The 12,502-nt window shown below is 43.4% G+C and overlaps 1 protein-coding gene and 1 pseudogene across 4 annotated transcripts in view; both read right to left on the reverse strand.

Annotated features, from left to right (window-relative positions):
* Positions 1–12,502, reverse strand: part of MAPK1 (mitogen-activated protein kinase 1) — a 96,757-nt gene that overhangs the window by 34,259 nt on the left and 49,996 nt on the right. For 3 of the 4 annotated variants that reach the window (XM_060170785.1, XM_060170782.1, XM_060170783.1), the window contains exons 2-4: positions 9,985–10,047; positions 8,841–9,023; positions 6,917–7,106 (exon numbers count right to left, since the gene is read on the reverse strand). In XM_060170785.1, coding sequence (XP_060026768.1) covers positions 6,917–7,106; positions 8,841–9,023; positions 9,985–10,047 — 436 coding nt within the window. The remainder of the gene's footprint in view (positions 1–6,916; positions 7,107–8,840; positions 9,024–9,984; positions 10,048–12,502) is intronic. The other variant, XM_060170786.1, reaches the window with a different exon arrangement.
* Positions 1,237–7,054, reverse strand: LOC132532363 (non-histone chromosomal protein HMG-14-like; annotated as a pseudogene).

Consider the following 12,502-nt stretch of genomic DNA (forward strand, 5'->3'; position numbering starts at 1 on the left):
TTCAAATTCTCATAAAACAAAAGCCAGCCCCAAAGACATTTCATTTTGTATCTTTCAAAGTCCTCCTTCCCATGCACACCCAGAACCACATGTGCTGTGAGCCTAGCAGCCTGGAACTCCTCCTGGGGCTGCTGGGGGCTCAGTACGCAAACGGCGAGGACACGGACTGCTGGAGACCACACTCCCCCGGCAGTTTCATTAAAAATATGTGAGCAGAATCTCGAAATAGGGTCTACAGCCCTTGCTTTTCTGCGGCCCTCAGAAATAAAGAGGAAGCCTACAAGGAGAGGGTCTCAGGGGGGCCCTGAGAGGCTGGTGTCTGCTGGGTCTCTGGGCTTCAGGTAACAAGTACAAAGCATGTTTATAGAGCCAAAAACTAAAGGTCTAAGACACTGAGAAGAGTTGATATCCTGAGGGCTCAAGACTAGAAAATACTTAGTAACACAGAAGCTAATGGAAAATGTGACATCATTACCTACTTGAAAATTCAAAAAGGACCAAATAACAAGTCAGTAAGGCCACTGGTCACAAACTTTCTAGGTACAGGGCTCGTGGGACAGCATCACGGTCACCGCAAGGTCTGAGGATGTGATGGGCATTCGGTGAGTCCAGAGCTCCACCCTCCCACGTGCATGTGCCCTGGCTGTTGGACACGCTCCCACGGCAAATTGGTGACTCGGTGACATACCACACTCATCTCTGGAATAAGAGTCTCTCCTGAATATTCATGCCCATGTGGATGATGTACACCCCACATGGACATTTTGAAATGTGGGTGAATTTCACTGCTGTAAATATCTAAAACATCCTATTGTGTTTCTGAGTGTGTGTTAAAATTGCGTTTTGAAAACAATGCCTGGATTGTGCAGACGGCCAACAAGACATATATATCAGTGTGGGTGTCCATTTTGGTGAGCAGTGAATAAAATGGCCCGAGGTAAAGACAAGTCCACAAACAGTGAAGAGACAACAGACAAAGTAGTCTAGTTCTGTGCTTCTTCTTAAGGACGAGCATTTTCAAGTCAAAGTAAAAGTCATCTTTTCCCAGAAATATTACATACTTAAAATATTAACAATGGCTCTCCAAAAACAAACAAAAGCAATCTGCCATAAAAGGACTGTGATAAGAAACAGAAAGAAAAAAAAAGCACTAGGAGACATAAAAATATTCACTGTAATTTTTTTTCATGTGCTTCAAGAAATTCTTTCATAATTGAGATTTTATTGGCTGTTTTGAGGATCAGTACACAGACATTTCAATTTGTACACAATTCTCAACATATGTACCAAAAACCTAAAAAATCATGTAGTTGTGATTCTTTTCTGAACAGTTATTCCAGTGACTTTCCAGCTTAAAATTTGGGGGCAAATTTTCCTTCAAAGGATATCAAGTACCAATATCTTCAAATATTGATATGCTGTTACATCGTAAGTCCCACTAATTCACAATTTAATATCATATACACTACATACTCAAATTGTCAATCGTCACAGCACATTAACAGTTACTAAAAGAACTGGACTACCATGACCAAAGATGTTACAGAGTGCACAAAATTCTGCCCAGGAGAGCCACGATCAAGGGGTGAGTGGTTTGCTTTAGGAAACAATTCTACCAAAAACAATGTGGGAATAGAAGTAATTTAAAGTGTTTAAGACATTAAATGGACAACTGACTCCAAACTGCCATTTAGTATGCTTTGTATTATAGGATATAAAAGCTACCCTCCATCTGTGGAATGTTAAGCTGACACCCAAGACAATCAAAGCCTCCTATATTTAATATCCCACTATTTTCTGGTTGTACCAAAAAATAAACAATCAGCAAATGATTTCACCTCTGAAAAAAAAGCATTTACACTTAAAAAATGGGATGAGGTGGGATTCCTTCCTTTTTAAAAATGTTTCTAGAGCTACTAAAAAACTTGCATTTACAAAATAGTTGATAAAAATATTCCTCTGGATTGTACAAGAAGGGAAACGGACCACTGATAGGACAAGGTGTGTGATATTAATCAGACTTGGCTTCTTTCTCTCCTGCTTCATCAGAAGCTGGGCTCTCCTCATTTTTAGTTTCTCCATTTTCTGCAGGTAAGTCTTCTTTAGTCTCTTGGTTAGCCACTTCAGGCTGTTTTCCCTTCACTCCCCTTTTCCCTTTAGTTTGCACTTTTTTGTCAGAAGATTTATCCTTTCCTTTGCCGCCTTTTTTGGCTTCGTTTCCACTTTTGCAGGAGCCGGTTTAGCTGACAACCTCGCCGATCTCTTGGGCTCCTCCTTCGCCGCCCCCTCAGCGGAGGTGACCTTCCTCTTGGGCATAGTGGTGGTGGGGCGGGCGCGTGCCGGGTGCCTGGGGGCCGCGGCGCGCCGAGAGCCTTCACAAAGCTGGGCTGCCTGGCCGCTCTTCACTGTAATTTTTCAAAAAAATCACTAAGAGCCGACAAAGTACGGCCATTCCTTGTGTGCCAACCTGGCTCTCATTTGCACAGATCCATGCACAGGGATCTGGCTACACCCTATGTAGGAAGTACATGAATTTAGCTCAGAAGGATCCTAAGAGGTGACAGAGTCCAACCGAGTCATATCTGATGCAGGAAGCTGTCCTCCACAACGTCTCACAGGACATCTGCCATCCTGCTTTAAACACCCAACGACAGCGGATAAGATGACTGCCTGATGACAGGACCCACTGCCTTTTTATTTTATTTTATTTTATTTTTTTGCGGTATTCGGGCCTCTCACTGTTGTGGCCTCTCCCGTTGCGAAGCACAGGCTCCGGACGCGCAGGCTCAGTGGCCATGGCTCACGGGCCCAGCTGCTCCGCGGCATGTGGGATCTTCCCGGACCAGGGCACGAACCCATGTCGCCTGCATTGGCAGGCAGAGTCTCAACCACTGCACCACCAGGGAAGCCCCCCACTGCCTTTTTAGATAGTTCCAGAAGGCTCTTCATGATCAACACTTCAGTGATCACCAAAGCTGCAGCCACACAGCGCAGGCCTCAGTGTTGGTACACTCGTCCCTTACTTCTTATTCTTACTATATTTCTGTTGTTCCTTCTGCCTGCGCCCAACACAGCCACTCGCCCACTGCAAGCCTGACATGCTGAGAGGGACAGCATGACAATCCTCCTTCCTGATGCCTCACAGCTTGGCCAGAACCAACTCACCTCTCTCCTTTGTGTGCGTTACAGCAGACAGTACTGCAATCATCTATTGCTTATCAGACCCCTGACCTATCAGTTTTCAGACTGCAGGGGCAGACACTCACCTCCCTTGCCAGGTATACCTTACACAGCTTCCCACAGGAACGTCTGTGGAAGTGAGGTCCACAAAATGATCACTGCTATTCATCTATATGTACTTTTCGAACAAATTTATTGAGATATAATTCACATACTACACAATTCTCCCGTTTAAAGTGTGCAGTTCAATGGTTTTTGATATTATATCACAGAGCTATATGACCATTACCACTATCCAAGTTTAGAACATTTTTATAACCTCAAAAAGAAACCTTGTGCCCATCAGCAGTCTCTCCCAATGCCTCTCCAATCCCACCAGTCCACAGCAACTGCTCATCTACCTTCCATCTCTACAGACACATCTATTCTACAATACGTGATCTTTTATGACTGGTTTCTTTCCCTCACATACTTAATAATGTCTGCAAGATGCATCCACATTGGGCTTCCCTGTTGGCGCAGTTGTTAAGAATCCACCTGCCAATGCAGGGGAAATGGGTTCGAGCCTTGGTCCGGGAAGATCCCACATGCCGTGGAGCTACTAAGCCCGTGTGCCACAACTACTGAGCCTGCGCTCTAGAGCCCACGAGCCACAACGACTAAACCCATGTGCCACAACTACTGAAGCCTGTGTGCCTAGAGCCCATGCATGCTCCACAACAAGAGAAGCCACCACAATGAGAAGCCCGCGCACTGCAACAAAGAGTAGCCCCCACTAGCCGCAACTAGAGAAAGCCCACATGCAGCAATGAAGACCCAATGCAGCCAAAAATAAAACATAAATAACTCATTAAAATCCATTAAAAAAAAGATGCATCCATATTGTAGCACATATCAGTACTTCATTCCTTTTTATTACACTGTATGGATCCACCACATTCTATTTATCCATTGTCATTTGGACATCTGAATTATTTCCTCCTTTGGGCTATTACGCCACTATGAATATTTCTATATCTGTCTGTGTGCAGATGCATGTTTTCATTCCACTCAGGTATACACCTGGGGCCGAATTCTTGCTGACACTTACCATCTGATTATATCATCGTAGTGTGTGTGAAGTGGTATCTCACTGTGGTTTTGATTTGCATTTCCCCACTGACTAATGATGTCAAGCATCTTTTCATGTACTTATTGGTTGTTTGTATACCTTTGTTAGATCCTTGGTCTTTTCAGATTCTTTGCCCACTTTTAAATTATGCCATTTATCTTTTAGTTGTTAAGCTGTAAGAGTTTTTCATATATTCTAGATATAAATCTCTTATCACATATATGATTTACAAATATTTTCTCTCATTCTGGGGGTTGTCTTTTCACTCTCTTGATGATTTACTTTGTAGTGCATGCTTCTCACCTTGATGAAATATTTTTTTTTTGGCTATGCCACGCCACGCCACGCAGCTTACAGGATCTCAGTTCCCGACCAGGGATTGAACTCAGGCCACAGCAGTGAAAGCACTGAGTCCTAACCACTAGGCAACCAGGGAACTCCCTGAAATCCACTATAAAAAAAAAATGTTCTTGCTTGTGTTTTTGGTGTCATGTCTAAGAAGTCTGCCTAACACAAGTTTGCAAGAATTTACTCCTGTGTTTTTTGTGTTTTTTTTTGCGGTACGCGGGCCTCTCACCGCTGTGGCCTCTCCCGCCGTGGGGAACGAACCCACATCCCCTGCATCGGCAGGCGGACCCCCAACCACTGCGCTACCAGGGAAGCCCCTACTCCTGTGTTTTTTAAGTGCATTCTAGTTTCAGCCTTTAAACTTAGATCTCTAATCCATTTTGAGTTAATTTTTGTACATAGTACAGGCAGGGAGGGGCCCAAACTCATTTTGTTTTGCATGTGGTTATCCAATTGTCCCAGCACCATTTGGTGAAGACTATTCTTTCCCCAGTGAATGATCCTGGCACTCTTGTCAAAAATCAGTTGATCATAAACATAAGGGTTGGGGCTTCCCTGGTGGCGCAGTGGTTAAGAATCCGCCTGCCAATGCAGGGGACACGAGTTTGAGCCCTGGTCTGGGAAGATCCCACATGCTGCGAAGCAACTAAGCCTGTGTGCTACAACTACTCAGCCTGTGCTCTAGAGCCCGCAAGCCACAACTACGGAGCACGCATGCCACAACTACTGAAGCCCGTGCACCTAGAGCCTGTGCTCTGCAACAAGACAAGCCACTGCAATGAGAAGCCTGTGCACCGCAATGAAGAGTAGCTCCCACTTGCCACAACTACAGAAAGCCTGTACGCAGCAACAAAGACCAAACGCAGGGCTTCCCTCGTGGCACAGTGGTTGAGAGTCCGCCTGCCGATGCAGGGGACATGGGTTCGTGCCCCGGTCCGGGAAGATCCCACATGCCGTGGAGCGGCTGGGCCCGTGAGCCATGGCTGCTAAGCCTGCGTGCCCGGAGCCTGTGCTCCGCAACGGGAGAGGCCACAATGGTGAGAGGCCCGCATATCGGGGAAAAAAAAAAGACCAAATGCAGCCGAAAATAAATGAATGAATGAATGAAAAAACAAAAACATATGGGTTTATTTATTGACTCAATTCTACTCCAGTGAGCTATATGCCTACTCCTAGCCAGTATCACAATGTCTTGATTACTATAGTTTTGTAATAAGTTTTAAAATCAGGAAGTGTGAGTCCTCTAACTTTGCTCTTTCATAAGATTGTTTTGGCTATTCTGGGTCTCTTGAATTTCTATATGCATTTCAGGATCAGCCTGCCCATTTCTGCAAAAAAAGCCACCTGGGACTCTGATACGGACTGCATCAAACCTGTAGATCAAACTGGGAAGTACTGCCATCTTAACAATATTAAGCCTTCCAATCCATGAACATGGGATGTCATTTCATTCATCTAGGTCTTAAATTCACATGCATTTTTACTAGACTGAATCCACACTCCCTTCATCATACCGGAGACAGCTGTAGACCTCCCTCCTTATTTAGCTCTGCCACGTATTAAAATAGAAATATATATAAATGCTGCCTTTTTTTTTTTTTTTTTTTTTTTGCAGTACGAGGGCCTCCCACTGTTGTGGCCTCTCCCATTGCGGAGCACAGGCTCCGGACGTGCAGGCTCAGCGGCCATGGCTCACGGGCCTAGCCACTCTGCGGCATGTGGGATCTTCCCGGACTGGGGCACGAATCCGTGTCCCCTGTATTGGCAGGTGGACTCTCAACCACTGCGCCACCAGGGAAGCCCAATGCTGTCCATTTTTAAGAGAACTCTAAGGACTATAAAGGATCTAGGGTTTTCCTATTTATTGGGAATGCATTATTTAGGAATCGAAATCATTAAGGTCAACTTTTCTGCTGTTTTCTGTTTACTGTATAAAATTTATCGAAGAAAAAGGTGACCAATGAAATAGATCTTTTAATGTACACATAATCCTATTTACATATATAAGTTAAAAAGTACATGTGTATGTAAGAGCATAGAAAAAACTTTGGATGAAAATACACCAATTTGTTACAGTGGTTACCTCTGGAGAAGGAGGAGCAATGGGATGGAGAAGAAAAATAGAACTAGCACCCTTTACTTGCCTTTTTTTTTGCCATAAATGTTTTCATGTATTTCTGGTGTAATTTAAAATCTGAATAACAATAAATATAAACATGCCCCAGTAACATGAGTTTTTCAACAGATATCACCCTAAGAGTAAATAACCAAGCTGACCTTGAGATCGCAGGTGGTGTTGAGCAGCAGGTTGGAAGGTTTGAGGTCACGGTGCAGCACGTTAGCTGAATGGATATATTTTAACCCTCTGAGGATCTGGTAAAGAAAATAGCAGATATGGTCGTTGCTGAGGTGTTGCGTCTTCAAGAGCTTGTAGAGATCTGTTTCCATGAGGTCTTGTACTATATATCTGTTTGGAAAGGTTAAGGTAACACACCAAAATAGCTGGTCACACTTAGCAAAGCACTGAAAACAAAACGAAGCCAAAGGGTCCATTATTATATCATGAGGCTCGGGAGGGAAATGAGGACCTGATGAAAACTTGGTACACCTCAACAGAAGGAATCAGAAAGTCGTGAACTCCTTCTTAGGTCCTGTGGGACAGCAGGCACCACGCCTGCCTGATATGCGCAGTGATGCGCTAGCGGAGACCTGACGCAGGTGGTGTGGATGAGTCCTGGTCTCCAAGCTGTCCACCATCAACAGACGCCCTCTGGGGTTGTTGGAAAGGGCTGGGGGAGGGTGGGGGCCAGCACCAGGCACTCCCTCCTCTCTGGCCTAGCAACAACTCAAAACGTCACTGTTCTTTTACCTCCCTTCTTGTCCCCCTCCTTCTCGACAAAAATCAACCATAAAACTTTTGGAAACACAGGCCTAGAACACATTTGCTACTAAACTCAACCCTCAGTCTATTTGCTTCACTCTTCAATTAAGGTTAAGAGTATAAATAAGTGTGTAAGACTGTAGGAAGTTGTGCTAGGAAGGGGCCTGTCCTGGTTGAGCTCCTCCTGTTTTCCTGCCTATCCGTGTATCTCAGCATATAAAATTTTAGTTATGGCTAACTTCATTCATTCCCACAGAAAATAAATTATAAAAGCGGCTAGGTTTTAACTTCACCACGATATTATTTCATTAGTGTTTTTGCATTTCTTTTATTCATTTCTGTGTAAATATTACACATCTACAGATTCATGCTAGATGAGACATGGTACAGAATTTGAAGGAAACATGACTGGAAAATTTGTCATCTGACAGAGATGTGATTTTCAAGGCAAAAGGTAAAGCAGGACAACAGATGGCAGGAGGAGGCATTTCACTTAAAATATCATCAGAACTTAGTGACAGAGCTGTCTAAAAATGGAAAGGCTAAAAAATAATAATAAAAATAAAAATAAATAAAATAAAAATGGAAAGGCTGCCTGGAGATAGTGAGCTGCCTCTCCCTGGAGGGGCACAATGCAAAGTGGGCAAACTGGTGGGAACATTGCTGCGGCCAGAACCGGAACCTTCTCCCATCAGGTCCTCCTCAGCACACTTCACACTTGTACCTTTCAAACACAGTCTTTACCCAGGCAGCCTCCTTTACCCAAGCCTTTACCTGCTTAGTCCAGATTTCTAAATGTTTGTCATAGTTAATCACACAACTTCAGAGCTGAGCCAGCCTTGTAGATCATGAGGGCGAGCACGCCAGTTTTAAAAACAAGAAAACTGGACCCAGATGTGAAATGGCGCTAAGATCAGGACAGTCTGGACCTGACCAGGTGCTGTACAGGGCACCCTCTTCCACAGTCGACTGCTCTTTCCTTTTCACCATCATAACAAACCATACCTTGAGTGGCAAACACGTGACTGGAAAAGGTGTTCTCCAAAATTTTCCACTATACACTTAAAGGAAATCTTTACTGAAACTGACAGAAAATATTGGATTTGCCAAAAAGATACTAAAATCAGTTACTGACAAATGAAAAAATGAATCAGAGAAAAAATGTAAATGATGCAAGTATTACAGTAAATGACAAGCAAAGTACAGTTTCCCCTTAAATGTGCTTTATTACTTTTCCTCCACCCCTATAAGTGCAGACACGTCCAGTTACATTACTCAACCAGGTGACGGAGCAGTGGAGCAGCTGCCTGAAAAGGATACACATCTTTCATCTGCTCGATGGTTGGTGCTCGAATAATATCATTGATTCCAATGATGTTCTCATGTCTGAAGCGCAGTAAGATTTTTATCTCCCTCAGGGTTCTCTGGCAGTAGGTCTGGTGCTCAAAAGGGCTGATTTTCTTGATAGCTACTCGAACTTTGTTGACATTATCATAAGCAGAGCTAAAAAAATAAATAAAAAAGGAGGGGAGGAGGGGAGATGGCATTAAAAACAGTTCTCAGAACAAGGCGGTAAAGTATTAAATGTTTAGCACTCTGAGCAAATACTTGTTTCATACACGTGAAGGCAGCATGTGTATAATCCACAAAGAGGCCTTAAACTAGGGAGGATGCGGCTGGCAAAACGCAGCACACACAGAATCTCAAAACTAACAGAGGGCCTGGCCCTGGGAACTGTACAGATGTCCATTTTCATAAATCCGGGAACATGGGCGTATGACACACATAAGCCATTTTCCCACTGTTTTTAACAGCAACTGCATTCTGGTGAGAGCAATCATTTCTGCCTCCAAAACAACTTCCTACTGTTGGATTAGATTCCACTGACTCAGCAGAAACAATCAATTGACCATCAACCACATCTTCAACCCGAACAAAAATGCACCCAAGAGAGCAATAAGGATATACTGCATAGCACAGGGACTTATAGCCATTATCTTGTAATAACTCCTAATGGAGCATAATCTGTAAAAATACTAAATCACTATGCTGTATATCTGAAACTAATATTGTAAGTCAACTATACTTCAATTAAAAGGTGGGGCAGGAGGATGCATTGATTGCTTGCAACAACTTTGTCTTACGTGCAAAATGACATGACTATTTCTTCCTCCCCCCCCCCACAAGAAATTTAATCAAGATGTTTGGGTAGTCTTATAACAAAACCTAAAAAGTATTGTTCAAAAAATACCTTCACAGCCATAACATAGGGCCCAGTTCTTTCCAAGCTGTCCTGAAGGTCTGACTTAATAGAATTCCAAGCAGAAGCAATAATAATTTTATCTTCAATTTTATGATGAATTTGAATCTTGAATATTACTACTATCTTTATGAACAATATTCTATTGAATCTTTTCTGTAAGAGCTTTTCATATTAACAAGTATCAACATCTGGTCCACTGACCGAAGCAATGAAAGAACACGGACGGGCAGTAAGACATTACTTCTGGTCTCCTCTGGGTAAGTGCTAGAAACAGGAAACAGTAAAATAAGTTTATTCTCAAGTTTGTGCTTCTACAATGATATCTATCAGTCTACTTATACTGAGAATTACTGATGCATCTGTCTGACTCTACCACAAAACTATGCTGTAGGAGGGACCTTGTCTCACTCAGCTTCAGCTTTCTCACACCATTTATACATTGCACTCGGGTACCCCAACACTTTGAAATGACGTCTATTTCCTTAAATAAAAGAATAGCTACTCAAATCTTATTTTGCTTTGGTTTGCTGCAAGAAGGCCCAAACCACTGATTTTTAGGTAGACAGGCAAAGGGATATGTCGTTCAAGCAAGCTTATTCAACACTGGGAGTAAATACTATTAGAAATCAAAACTTTTTTGGTAATTCAGATTTTAGAGCCTGAGTTCAACAAAAGAGAACACAGGTTAAAATAGTTATAAAATACTGGTTTACACTCAACATTATAAATAACCAGGGCTTCCCTGGTGGCGCAGTGGTTAAGAATCCGCCTGCCAATGCAGGGGAAACGGGTTCAAGCCCTGGTCCGGGAAGATCCCACATGCCGTGGAGCAACTAAGCCCATGCGCCACAACTACTGAGCCTGCGCTCTAGAGCCCATGAGCCACAGCTACTAAGCCCTCATGCCATAACTCCTGAAGCCCACACGCCTAGAGCCCATGCTCCACAACAAGAGAAGCCACCGCAATGAGAAGCCGGCGCGCTGCAACGGAAGACTAGCCCCCGCTTGCCGCAACTAGAGAAGGCCCGCACGCAGCAACGAAGACCCAACGCAGCCAAAAATAAATAAATAAATATTTAAAAATTAAAAATAAATAAATAAATATCCAGTTTTACTGAAGCATGGTAGTCAAACAAACACGGGCATAAACTTGCCTTTGAGAATAAGACTGCTTGGGGAGAGGGGCTTATGGTCAATGTGCCCCTCCAACAGTACCGACTGACACTCAGTGATGAAATTGGAACTGGGTATGTTATTTAAAACAGAGAGAGGGTGTCCCTGGTGGCGCAGTGGTTAAGAACCCGCCTGCCAATGCAGGGGACACGGGTTTGAGCCCTGGTCCTGGAAGATCTCACATGCTGCGGAGCAACTAAGCCCATGCACCACAACTACTGAGCCTGCGCTCTAGAGCCCACAAGTCACAACTACTGAGCCTGCGTGCCACAACTACTGAAGCCCGCGCACCTAGAGCCCGTGCTCCACAACAAGTGAAGCCACTGCAATGAGAAGCCCACGCACCGCAACGAAGAGTAGCCCCCACTCACTGAAACTAGAGAAAGCCTGCGCACAGCAACAAAGACCCAATGCAACCAAAAATAAATAATAAATAAATTTAAAGTAAATAAATAAATAAAACAGAGAGAGAGGCGCAGACAGACACACACACACACAGACACACACACACACCCCTAAGTAAAGGAGGGAACTTTTATCCAGCCATTTGGTTATATTAACAGGATACAAAGATTATACTATTACTGTGCCCTTGAGCTCAAGCTATTGAGAGCACCCAATCATCTTACATAAATGCAGCTTCAAGTCCCAGATGAATCCTATCCTAAGATACATAAATGGTGGGGAATGGGAGGTCAGGCCAATAGGTGAGCATATTCAATTCTTAAAACGGTAGATTCCTACTATTCAGCAATAAAAGGAAACAAACTGTTGATATATACAACACAGATGAATCTCAAAATAATTATGCTGAGTAAAGCCAGACCAAAAGAAAAGTACCTCTACTTATATAAAATGCAAACTAGTCTATGAGGACACAAAGCACGTCAGAAGGGTTTACCTGGGGCTGCTGGGCGGGAGGGATTACACAAATGGAAATGGAAACTAGATAACTTTTGGAGGCAATGAATGTTCATTATCTAATTGTTTTGATAGCTTAATGGGTGTATAATATGTCAAAACTTAAACTGTACACTGGTATATTGTTCATCAAGCAATTCTTAAGAGAGCAATTAAAAAAAGGAGCCAGGGCTCTCCAAATGCATGGTGAATTCCAGGGCCAGGGTGGGTGGGAACAGAGATTCCAGAACTATATTTGACCAGTTAATGTGGAAGTAGAAGCCCACAAAATTCTGGAGTAGATTATTTAACAGATGTTTTGTGATCACTTAGGGAAGAAAAGGGAACCAGCATGAGTCAATTATGAACAAGTCATGCTAAACTAACCTCATTTCCTGTTTTGACAGGGTTACCACAACAACAGGAGGGTGACGCCAGAGCTGTGGTGGATTCAAGCCACACTTGTCAAGCACTTCCCACTTCTGAGACTTCGTGTTAGTACTGGGGGAAAAGCCAATCAGCGATCCTGCTCTTAAAAAACTGGCAATTTAGTGAGGGAAGGAGACAGGAACAGACAGCATGCACTGCTCTTATCACAGTAAAGCACTTCTGAAACCCAAGGAGAAGCTGGGTAGATTAAGTCCAA

Source organism: Lagenorhynchus albirostris, chromosome 14 (assembly GCF_949774975.1).
Source record: "Lagenorhynchus albirostris chromosome 14, mLagAlb1.1, whole genome shotgun sequence".
NCBI lineage: Eukaryota > Metazoa > Chordata > Mammalia > Artiodactyla > Delphinidae > Lagenorhynchus > Lagenorhynchus albirostris.